The following is a 12,835-nucleotide window of genomic DNA, read 5'->3' as shown; positions in this document are numbered from 1 at the left end:
TATCACATTGGAAGGGTGTGGTCAGATTCGGCACGAAAGGGAACCTAGCGCCTCGATATGTTGGACCTTTTAAGATTCTGGAAAGGATCGGAAAAGTCGCCTACAGACTCGAACTACCGGAGGAGCTTATAATGTCCACCCGACTTTCCACGTGTCAAACCTCCGAAAATGCCTGGCTGAGCATGATTTAATTGTACCCCTCGACGACCTCAGAATAAACGAAACACTACACTTCGTGGAGAAGCCTGTCTAAATCATGGATAGCCAAACCAAGCAGCTCAGACGCTCGCGCATTCCTATTGTGAAGGTCCGATGGGAAGGCAAACGAGGCGTCGAGTTCACTTGGGAACTCGAAAGCGACATGAAGGCGAAGTACCCGCAGTTGTTTTTTACGACTTCGGCCTAATTTCGGGACGAAATTCCCTAAACAAGGGGAGGCTGTAACACCCCGTGTTTCGAAAGTCAAATTCAAAGTCAAGATTGAAGTCAAAGGGAGAAAAGATTGCTAATTGCAATCTGTCTCTCCTTGCCCAATCCCGGTTTTGACTCTTTTGACTGTAGATAGTCTATTTTATGCTTTACGTTAGTTGTGTTATGTGGAGTAATCAGTTAAAATCGCAGTAATCGAATATTTATCGCTACGAATCGCTCTATGACTGTGAATAGTAGGAAGGAACAATGCGATAAAGTCAATTAAACGCTAGTCGAACTAATCTAATCAACATTGCGCTCGCAACTTGAAATACGCAATTTTGTGATCATTATACGTGTGTGTGCCTTATGTGTTACTTGTGCATGTTTAATTATGTTATGTGTGGTAATCAACCGAAACGCAATCGAACTCAATCGCAATCGAACCCATCGCAGTCGAATCGCAATCGCAAACCAAATACGAAATAAGGATGATTGTATGTAGATATAGCATGATAATTAGTGGAAAAGAGATAGCACAAGATATGAGTAGTTAGGATTAAAAGTAATTTGAAAAGAAAACTCTATCACATCGCAACGCTCACAAATCATAATCGAAACAGCAAAACTCGTCGCACCAAACACTCGAAACAGGCGACCGATCGATCAGGCTACCAGCCGATCGACCAGTCGTCTGTTCGGACAGCCGTCCAATCGGACAGGCTGTCCGATCGAGCTGACTGTCCGATCGGCCAACCCTATCCTCTTTTGGAACTCTATAAATACCCCTGTCATTGTCATCATTTCCACTTTTGGAAACCCTCTGACCGACCAACTCGTGCACTTCACCTTTTCTTCGATTCCTGATGTGTGTAAAATGCAACATATAAATTACATCAAATGAGGCATAAAACTACCCCTTTTTAAGTACTAATATTGGAAAAAGTGTGCTTTTGTCTTCCTTTTGTATTTTCAGGGTTAAAAGAGCTTAAATAAACAAAAGAAGCAAAAATGCAGCCAAATCCAACATAAATACAAAGAAAAGGAAGAAACGTGGCATGCCCGTCTCCTCGACAGCATCTCCCAAAGCAAAAACAAGATGAAAGCTGAGCATGGGGCTGTGCCCAGCTCAGTACGGGGCTGTGCCCAGCTGAACACGGGGTGTGCCCAGCTCAGCACAGGGCGTGTCCAGCTCAACACGGGGCCGTGCTCAGCGAGCACGGGGCAGTGTCCAGGATGGTCAGCCCTGGCACAAAAGACAAAGTGGTAGAAGCTTCTATTGCCCACCACGAGGCCGTGCCCAGCGGACACGGGGGCGTGGTCAGAGTGCTGCAGGTGCATTTATTGTAATTGCGAATTACAATTAATGAAGAGAGAGAGTGTCAGACGGGCACGGGGCCGTGTCCAGCGGACATGGGGCCATGCCCAGGCTTCTATTCAGCCTATAAATAGGAGTGCTTGGAGCCATTTCAACTCATCCCTTGGCACACCACCTCTCTCATACTTCATCCACCACCCACCACCATCACAACACCATCATCCACCACCATCATCCATTGTCCATCATAGAGTGTGTGAGTCGTCTCGGGATCCAAGATTGATCGTTAGAGTTCTTGACAATCAAGGCCATGTTTGCCTAAGTCTCTTACATCACTTGGTGAAGACAAGTGTTTAGTATAATACTTTTTATTTTTAGTCTTTTGCACTTTTTATTTGGTTTTGTATTAATGACTTTAATAACTAGTTACTTATGTTGAAGGTGATCTTTCCTTATCGTTTGTCCGTGGTGTCTTGGCATTATTTTACTGTCTATATAAAATAAAAGATTTTCACCATTCATATCTCCACGGTCTATATGGAGGTATGTTGGCTACCTGGTCAGGGGTTAAGGGAACGGTTTGGTAAGGGTCTTGCCCTTGTTCAGCGTTTAGAGGTCCTGCAAGGGACCTGGGTCAAATTTAGTAGGATCTCCTTCAATGCCCATAGGTATTGGATGGCGGGGATCCAAACTCTTTGACCCCCTCATAAGTTAACTACTATTAATACTATAACCCGGCTATTTAGGACTGTATCCCTGCTGAATCAGACTACTTAGTCGAGGGTAACGTCGCCGCCAAAAGCGGGGCCTACCATAATTTGCATTAATAACTTAATTCATTATCTTCCAATAATCCAACCCTTTAGGATTGTATCCTTGCTGACTCAAACTACTGGGTTGAGAGTAACGTCGCCTTCAAAAGAGGGGCCTACTACAATAACTAAGATAATCTCTTAAACAAGTGCAAAAGTGCGAAAATAATCAAAGGTTATACTAATACACGAGTCGGATCCAAGTGATTCATCTTGTCTATCTGTTTTTATTTTTATTTTATTTTTCAGCATTTAGTTAGTTTTTATTTTCTTAGTTTAAAAACCTTTTCTAACTTTTTGATTTGATTAGACGTTGAGGATAAACCGGTACTAAAAGCTCTTGTGTCCTTGGACGACCTCGGTATCTTACCAACACTATACTACGTCCACGATGGGTGCACTTGCCCATATGTGTTTAGTGTTAGTAAATATCGTGTTTTATAAATTTAAAACTTGGCTAAAAGTGTAAAAAGGGCTTAAAATATACATTAAAAATATCTTACACTACACGCACATCAATTCCTCTCAAACCAGGTAAGATCTCGCCCTAAATCTTGTACTTTCCTGATCTACACGCACTCCTACACCTTTCTATCTTTTGGATTTTAACTTTTAACCGTGAAATCACCAAGATTCGAGTATTCTATGATGACGTCATCATGGTGTTCTTCAGGAACTTCATGTTTTGGCCTCAATCCTTCAAGAACAACTTGAATCTAACCGATTTCCACATAAATAAACAAAGATCAATCAGAGATCTAAACATTTTCACAAAGAAAAGGATTGAAAGATGGTTTTCTAACTTTCTTTCAACTCTTTTGCACTCAATGCACTCAAAACCGATAGAATCGGGCCTTGTATCGACATACTACTCATTCTGTGGTTACGTTAGCTCAAGATCCGATCCTATCCACGAGGTTCATCGATTCCGGGTTAAACAAGAACTCCGTCTCGAACAGTTCAGTAATCGGGTTGGGTGATTCCTGTCCGATCAGGAGAACCAAGTATTGACAAGTTTCCGATTGTTTGACTCGTTATCAAAAAGCCTCGATAAAACGACAAACCATCAAAAACAACCAAGTGTAAGACGAACGGGACGACCAGGACGGGGTGCCGTCCGATCGGACTGCTGTCCGAACGGACAGCCACCCGAACGGCCGGGCAACCGATCGACTTGCACTACGGATCCCACATTTTATCACTTATGCAAATCCTTGAAGTTTGAGTATTGAACGAACTGTTGATTGATAGGACTATCATCCGATCGGATTACTCTTCGGATCATGAGATACTTGGGCTATTAACACTAAATCGATTTTTCAACATGTTCAATGCACTAGGAATGCCACCCGATCGAACTGTTGTCCGATCGAGTGACATTCCGCTGTGAACTTGTTCTCACTAGGGTGCCCAGCCGATCGGGTTGCCGGCCGATCGAACAATCATCCGATCGACCGACCTGGAAGGTAAAGGTACTTCAAATGTTTTCAAATGCTACAACAAAAACTTTAAAAGTCAAACCATCATAAACAAACACATCCTACTCATAGGAAGAAACAATCCACTCGAACAGTCATCCGGTCGGACTACCGTCCAACCGGAAAACGGTCCGAACGGAAAGTCACTCACCCGACCAGCCGTCCGATCGACCAACTGTCCTAGCCACCAACACTTGCTCTCCTTGTGCGTGACACTTATCATTATTCTATCAAACTATTCAGGCTAACCTTACTCTCAAGCGCTCCCTTCAATCCATCTAACCGTTGTGAAATACTCGATACCTTTTTGCTTTAAGCACTTTTGGGTGTTACATACGTTACTTATACGAAAATACATCAAACACACTACGCAATATTTTAAACGCTAACCGTTACCGCATGTATTATGTGACTTAATGAATGCTTGTTGTTATGTTTACACATGGAATGCTGTCTACCTGCCTTAATGAATGCTTGTTGGTATCGATAGCTCCGTGTCGATAATTAACATGCTTCGTTTTCTTCTATGTACGTGCTGGTTATGCGTAAACTATTTCGAACTCTTTATGCTATTATCAAACTTGTATGCTCGCCTTTACACTATGTGTATTGACTTTTATTTTAACGTATGTGACAGGTAATTAGGACGCTTATCTGCTAGGAAAGCGAGGCTAGAATAAGCTTCTAGAGCACAACAAATAGTTGTTTATAGATCTGAAATCAAGAATCTCTAGAAGCAGATAAACAATTGGGCAATTTTGTAAATCTGAGTTGTCAGAATAGAACTATTTGCCTAGATTTTGTCTGTAATAATTTATTTACCTTTTGAGACATGGTATGGGACATGTTACTTTAAATTAATTGGTAATGATAATTGTTATGAAAACTTCTGGACAATCTGTTTCGCTCAGTGCCATGCCCCGATGATTCCGCCATCGGTTGGGGTGTGACAAAATACACCACACACGAGGACATACAAGGGGGCGAGGCTCGGACATTATACGCACAAGGATGAGGCAATCTTGTGGGAAACAAAGATACTTAGGGGGGCTAGTCCCCGTTCATATGCAAACAAGGATACAAAGATATATAGATGATATATATATATATATATATATATATATATAAACAATTATACGGAAAATCAGACTATCAACGTGTCTAAACCAAACAAGAGTTTCAAACAAAACAAGGTTAATGATGAGAAACTTTTACATGATCAAACAACGAGACCTAAGTATGTTAATGAATTAGGACACTTGTAGGTCAGTTATAAATCAAGGGAACATTTGATTGCTAGCGGAGCACGGAACGCGAACTGGGAGTTCATATCCCATCTTTTAAATAGATTTTGTTTTCAAAATTAGGGGGAGATACATATTACATAAAAATGGTATGATAGTTATGGAATGAAATCCCATTAGATTGCGTGCAAAAGTAGAGAAACTTGAGTAACCATTAGTCACAATACAAAACCGAGGAACAAAAGTGATAGATCTATTGAGTGTGGGCGAGCTCCACTCTTGGTCCATGAGACCCTGAAGAGTGCTTTTGTGTCCGGCATAGTCGCGCGTCACTAGGATTTAGTGATTCGGTCGGCTTGAATACATCATTAAAGTTTGGTTGCTAACTTATGTCGGCACCTACATTCATGTCCTAGCTAAACATTAATTGATCAACGAATTTCATTGACACTATGCATAGTAGTTTTACATACAAGGTTTGTCAAACATTTTAAAGATTCATTTGTGACAAAACAAAACACGTGAACTCACTGACATAATTGTTGACTTTTTAAACTTAACATATATTTCAGGAAAGTAAGCATTTCATGGTGGAAAGCCAAAGGAAACAAGGAAAGCAAGGAAACGATGCCTCTTTTAAAGGATTTGCCTTTTATATACCGCCCTCGTGCGGGAATATAGGAGTCAAAACCTTGATTTCTTTAAAAGAAGAAAAACTATATTGTGTTTAAGTTATGTTGTTAAATTGAAATACTTTTAGGATGTTATGAACAATCACTTTAATCTTGTATTTTAATTTCAAGCAATATATAGAATGGCATCGTTGTTTATTTTATTCATGTAGATTTTTTACACTATCGAATGCTATGAAAACTTTTCATGGTCATACGCATGCGCTTTCGCTACGAGCAGGGTGTGACTGAAACTATGTCCGTTTGATTTCTTGACTTGAACATAAACATTTATTTACTTGTTTCTTGCACTATTTTGTTGCATTGTTGCAAACTATGACAATGGATTCCACAAAATGTTAGTTAAAAGTAGAATATTGTTGGTTTACAAGTCTAACAACTTAAAACAAGGTGAAATCTGGGATTTTAAATCGGCTCCTTTATTTTATCGTGCTGAAAAGTTGAGCTTGAGCTCGCTCTTAAAATGTGCAAGCAGCTCGAGCCATATTGATCCGGCTCTTAATTTTTTTTCATTTTTATAATTTTTCTTCACAAATATTATAACATAAAAAACAAAAACAAAACAAAATAAAACTACACATATATCTATATGTTTTATTTTTATTTTTCTACAATTTTAAATACTGGAAGACATATTCAACAAAAACAAAATAAAACTACACATATATGTATTATTTTTATTTTTCTACAATTTCAAATATCGAAAGTCATCTTAAAAATATGTGTATATTTTTTGTTTATTTCCCATACTTTAATATGTTATTGATTAATTAAACTTAAAATGTTAACACTAAACCCTCTCTCCACACACATATTTATTGTTTTAAAACATTTAAAATTAAATTTAATCTATATCAAATAAGAATAATTTGAGCTGGCTCGCGAGCTCACGAGCCGAGCCATTCGTAGCTAGCTTGAGTTCGGCTTGTTTACAAATTGAGAAGAGCCAAATTGAGCCGACTTGTTTACAACCTAGCTTGTTTTAAACGAACTTCAAACGAACCATGAGCTTTTTGAACATCTTTAAAAACGAGTTGGGGATGGTTATGATCGTTAAAGAGAAAAAAAAGGTGGGGATTGAGGTATTCTGTAATAAAAAAAAGTAGAATGGTCATTTGACCTCATTTTAATAGTCATTTTGACGATTTTTGGTACTAATATAGAGACTGTAAATTAAGTGCGGAAAACAAAATCTAGTATCTAGTATTAACTAATAATTTAATGTTCTCAATCAAAACCCCACAAACAAAAGTATTTGATTATATTATAGTGAATTTTTTTGATGATTTTTTAAGTGAAAGATACCTTGGCCAGTGGCCACCACCATGGTTTGAAAAATTGGCTCACCCATAACACAAGTGAAATTGAAAGAAAGAAATTGACATTTTAGATTTTTTTATGCATGTAAAACATATATAAGTAAAGTGACAACCATTTAGGGTGTCTGGAGTGGTAATCGGTAAAGGGTGGCAAACCACTTTACCGAGTGGTAAACACCACCGCCAACAAGTGTTTAGTTACCAAACTTTACCAATTCGGTGGTGGAATGCCGCATTGGTGAAGAAGAGGTATGTGTGTGGTGGGGTGGGGTCCATGCCAATATCAACCAATTACAGCTTTTTTTTTTTTTTAAGTTTACCATTTCACCAAGTGTCTAACCATTGTCAACACTTTTCAGCAAAATTTAAACACTTTTGCCTGATTGACATGGTGCGCTCTGATTGGTCGGTTTTTTAGTTTACCACTCGAAGGTGTTTAACCACTCCCCACACCCTTATACACGTATTTGATTTATTTTTATTAAGTTTAACGAAAAATATATATAATGATAGACGGTTACATGTAACTTTTTATAGAAGTATTTACCCTACAAACTTATTAATTCTGGCACGCCAACTACATCGCCGGAAGTATTTATTTCTCAACATATATTTTGTCAAAAGTTACGGAGAAAAAGAGTTACATGTATGTAAAATAATTTTAATGTACGAAAGATATTTATATTAATTCAAATAGCTAACTAACTAGATACCACATATACATTATCTCTTATTTTAGTTGGGGTAGGTAGACTAAATATACCCTCTCTTATTACTTTTTATACCCCATTTCCATAAATCATATTAAAACTTGTAATATTTACCCCTTATACAAATCATCATTTTAAAAAATATTCTTTTTATTACAAAACAAATTTAAAAGTGTAAAAAAAGATTACAGACGTTTTTTTAAATACTTATTTTTAAATTTTTTATTTAAATCATATTTTTTTAAAGTTTTCATATATTGTTTCTAAAGACACTTTCTCAAATAGTATTTTGATTATATTTTTTTATTGAACATCTTTACAAATAATTAATAACATTTTTCTTATTAAAATAATAAAAAAAGTTTTGAACTTTCTTTTTGAAAAAGTCTATATTATGGATTTTCCTGGTCTGGTTTGTATTTTAAAGGTTTTACTTTTATAATTTTAATACTTTAGATGTGTTTATAAAATAATTAACAATTTTTATTTATCAAAAAAGTAAAAAGTTTTTCTTTTAAAATAGCTTTTACATCCCTAGCACATATTAATCATTCAAACCATCTATGTAAGTGAACAAATAAACAATAGGTACTAAGATTATTTTATCAAACTATAAATTAACAATCTATATAAATTCAAATTTAATTAGTGTAAAGAGTGTGTTATAAACAAGTTAAAACAAGTTTAAGACTTCGATTGAAGTGAATACTTTCTAAATCAAAACAAATGGATCAGGTTGATTCACAAATATTTTTCTCTTCTTCATTTAAAAAATATATTAAACTGGTTGATTTCAAAAATGTATGTGGATTTTTTTGTATTATTGTTTATACAGACTCAATAAGATACTGACCGGAGTGTTATGAAAATAATTTTTTTGTATTATTGTTTATACAGACTCAATATTACTGTTTAAACCAAAGAGGGACCTCATTCTATACTTGAAGGATATAAAAATCAATAAGTCAAATCCAGAATATATAGTTTATAAAGGGGATAATGTTATGAAAACAATTTAACTGTGTTTTTCTTTTAAAAGTTTTAAGCAAAAATATGATAATAATGGTTACCAACTTTAAAATTGCATCACTAATCTCACACAAAAATAATTAGCTTTTGAGGGGTTTGAGTTATATTTGTACTTTCATATTAGAAAACATATTTTAAAAATATATAATTTATGAGTTTAAACATTAAAAGTACATGGTTAGTCTATGTGTTTTTTTTAAATTTGAATTTGATCTCTAACTATTTAAAATATTATTTATATTTTTTAACACATTTATTCCTCAACTTTTAACAAAAGTGCATGGATGGTTCTTGTGTTTTACACTTTGTAACGCATTAGTCCCTAATTTGAACCTTCCGAAACCTTTAGACTTGTTAGCTAGAAACTTAATACGTTATATATAAACCAAATTCAAAATTTTGAAGAAAAACAAGAACTATCCATATACTTTAATCTAAATTCAACCTTGTGAAGTAGTTTATGTAAACGGGGTTTATCGGTTGTGTTCCGTCACGTGATTTTAAGTGTGTCTCATTTAGAATTAGTTTTTCTTTTTTTTTTTTTAAACACGAATATTTATGTCTGATATTTTGTTTCATCAATTTTGACAATCAACCCTGACCAAATGATCACCTACAAACCTGTGGTTTCAACTTGTCTCAAGGAAAAAAAAAAACAGGAGTATATAAGAATAACAAAGTTGTCCCTTTTTATCTCATTCTCCAAGGAAAAACACATAAACTTCCACTAAAACAATGGGGAAAACAAAGAAATATTGTTTTGGTCTTTGTTTACTCATTTCTGTAGCTATTAATATACTGTTTAGCATAAATCTTTATGTAGGTGGAGGTCAGTGGGGTGAGAAGAAGCATGAGGATAGTTGCCAGCCGGTGCTGAGTTGGAGCGAGAAAGCAGCAGCGGAGGCTGAGGCGGTTGCAGCGATCTCATGCTCCGGCCATGGTAGAGCTTATGTGGACGGTTTGGTTTTTGAAGGTCAACCTATTTGTGAGTGCTTTGATTGCTATGGTGGTAGTGATTGCTCCGAATTATCTCCTGAATGTTCTGCAGATGCTGATAGGTGATTTTCTTTTTCATTTTTCTGTTTCCTGTTGAATCTTTAAGTAATTATAATAATTAGAAAACAAAGTTAACTGGTTTTAATTTAATCAGTTAGTAGAGATCAAACATATATAAAGCCAGTTTGTGGGGAAGAAATTTCTGTGGTCGGGTTACAACTCGATTTTAGTAATTTTCGGGTCTTTTAGAGCACATAAGAAAAAGAGAAAGAGCAAGGTAACAACAAACTAGTAAAGATCTAACAATAAAACTTATTATTTGTTAAGTTTTCTTCGAATGATTGAATTTTATAATTTACTGTCTAGCAAGAGAAAAAAAAACATGAATAGTAATACATTTAATATCATATATAAGTTATAACATGTTACAAATATCAAAGCATTCAAGATTTGAAGTAATAAAAATCTAAGAAAAATAATAATAATAATAATAAAAATAACAATAATAATAAGGATATTAAACGACCCGTTAGTTAATTGGCTTGTAATATAACCTGTTAGTTAATTGGCCCGTAAAGACTTGTTTGGTGGTGGACTTCAGTTACTTTCGGAGTACTCCGTTTGATCCCGTAAATACCTCGAGAATGCTTGAGATCGATTTTGTTGGCCCTTAAAAAATATAAGACTTGTTTTATTTCCTAATTGGCTCATTTCTTTTCTTACAATATCCGACCGCATTCATTGGAGGGGGCTCATAAAGAAAAAGAAAAAGAAAACAAATTGGGTTTGATATTAAGTATTTCAACTCAATGACGTAATATATAGGGTCAGGGTCACTATCCAATATACTACGAGCCAAAAGGTAGGTCCCATGATAGACCCAAATATATATAAAAAAAAAGGAATTATAGTTTTGATTTATCATATGGTCACTGCTTAATCTGATTTATAGCAAATGTGACATTTATAATGTAGTGGGGATCCGTTGTTCTTGGAGCCATTCTGGATGCAACACGCAACTGAAAGTGCAGTTGTCATATCCGGGTGGCATCGTATGAGTTACCGATACGCTGACTACACTACCATGTCTAAAGAGCTCGAAAATTACATTCGCAAAATACATTTACTTGTTGGGAATGCAGCTACAGAAGGGCGATATATAGTGTTTGGTATCGGCTCAACCCAACTTCTTAACGCAGCTGTCTATGCCCTCTCCTCAGAAAACTCTTCCTCATCTTCCAACGTGCTCGCTTCAATCCCTTTCTATCCGGTAACAAATTAATTTAACTCACTAATGTATGATAATATAATCCACAGTTTTCTTTTGATGTACTGATTAGTTTTCTTGGTATTTTTCATGATTTGTAGATGTACAAGGCACAAACCGCATTCTTTAACTCAGAGAGTTTTGAGTTTGAAGGAGACACATACTCATGGCAATCAAATAATTCGAAAAATAATGAGGATGTGATTGAATTTGTAACCTCCCCAAACAATCCGGATGGGGAGTTGAAGAAATCGGTTCTTGGAGGGAAGACGATATATGATCATGCCTATTATTGGCCACATTTTACACCAATCACGGGCCCTTCAGATCATGATCTCATGATCTTTACTCTTTCTAAGCTCACAGGTCACGCTGGCACACGTTTTGGGTATGTTTATATACACGTGTTTATGTAGTTCTCGCACTGTTTTACTCAAAACCGATTTTGTATCAAACGTCTTCAATAATTGATATAGGTGGGCAGTGATTAAAGATAAAGATGTATATGAGAAGGTTCTAAACTATATCTCAATAGCTGATTTGGGGATTTCAAAAGATACCCAATTAAGAGTTTTGAAGCTTTTAAAAGTAGCTGTTGAAGGCGATGGAAAACCGCTTTTCGAATTTGCTTACAATACAATGAGGGAGCGTTGGGATAGGTTGACTTCTGTCTTCTCAAAGTCAACAAGATTTTCAATTCAAAAAAGACACCCTTTGCATTGCAACTTCTTCAATGAAACTAGGCTAGCATCTCCAGGTAAGTTCACCTCATTTGTTAAATGTTATACTTTATGTTCGATTTATGTCACACGAATCCAAAATGATCGCAGCTTACGCATGGGTAAAGTGTGAGCGAGAAGAAGACGATGACTGTGGTGCAGTGCTAGAAGCAGGAAAAATCATAGGCCGTATTGGAAGCACCTTTAGTGCCAAAGATCGTTATACCCGACTTAGTCTCATAAAGAGCAAATATGACTTTGAGTTGCTTCTACAACGACTCACTGAGTTAGTGTTGCGTGAAAATGGCAGCATCCAGACAATGTGAGAAGATCAAATGAATTTATTGGTATTTCAAGAAACATAAAAGGGTCGGTTAACGATTGTGTTATATAAACTTGTTGGGTGTTTTTGTTTTAGGCAATCTTATTCTCGTTGCCTGTAAAATGTAACTGGACACAAAAAAGGAAGTATAGAAGTGTGTGTATAAATATATATAGACGTATACGAATTATACAACAAAGAATGTAAAGTTTGATATTTAGACAATAAATAATATGTATACACGCACATACGCATACGTATTAGAATGTGCATGGCTGTGTTGTTATTACGATGATGATCATTCAAGCTAAACAAACTTGAATCGATTTAAGTTAAATGAGTTGAGTTTTAGCTTGATTGAGTCGGTCTCGGTTCAACTTATTTACATATAATGAAGCTAATCTATTATATTAAGAATACGTGGTATTCGAAGACTTCATGCATTGAAATGACATAGTTATCTATGGCTCGGTTTCAGTTGCAAAATATTAAAAATTTGAGCATTTATGGATTATAAT

The 12,835-nt window shown here is 35.8% G+C and overlaps 1 protein-coding gene and 1 long non-coding RNA gene across 2 annotated transcripts; one reads left to right on the top strand and one right to left on the bottom strand.

Moving 5' to 3' along the window:
• Positions 1-9,624: 9,624 nt before the first annotated feature.
• On the top strand, positions 9,625-12,606 carry LOC110890740 (tryptophan aminotransferase-related protein 4). Its single transcript, XM_022138366.2, has 5 exons — positions 9,625-10,071; positions 10,985-11,279; positions 11,378-11,664; positions 11,753-12,033; positions 12,107-12,606. Exons 1-5 carry the CDS (start codon positions 9,749-9,751, stop codon positions 12,319-12,321), a joined length of 1,401 nt encoding a protein of 466 aa, XP_021994058.1. The 5' UTR covers positions 9,625-9,748; the 3' UTR covers positions 12,322-12,606.
• Positions 9,992-10,758, bottom strand: LOC118483765. The gene is made up of 2 exons (XR_004871431.1): positions 10,564-10,758; positions 9,992-10,099 (listed from the first exon to the last, which is right to left on the bottom strand). It is a non-coding gene; the product is annotated as an uncharacterized LOC118483765 (long non-coding RNA).
• Positions 12,607-12,835: the final 229 nt, after the last annotated feature.

This window comes from Helianthus annuus, chromosome 11 (assembly GCF_002127325.2).
Source record: "Helianthus annuus cultivar XRQ/B chromosome 11, HanXRQr2.0-SUNRISE, whole genome shotgun sequence".
NCBI lineage: Eukaryota > Viridiplantae > Streptophyta > Magnoliopsida > Asterales > Asteraceae > Helianthus > Helianthus annuus.
Note: the sequence above shows the minus strand (reverse complement) of the source record. Positions and strands in the feature narration are given on the sequence as shown.

What these genes read in the sequence shown, in the direction of transcription:
- LOC110890740 (XM_022138366.2), top strand. Translation starts at nt 9,749, where the DNA reads ATGGGGAAAACAAAGAAATATTGTTTTGGTCTTTGTTTACTCATTTCT. An exon ending in CTTCAATCCCTTTCTATCCG is followed by an intron (nt 11,280 to 11,377) that starts GTAACAAATTAA and finishes CATGATTTGTAG; the next exon opens with ATGTACAAGGCACAAACCGC. An exon ending in AACTAGGCTAGCATCTCCAG is followed by an intron (nt 12,034 to 12,106) that starts GTAAGTTCACCT and finishes AAATGATCGCAG; the next exon opens with CTTACGCATGGGTAAAGTGT.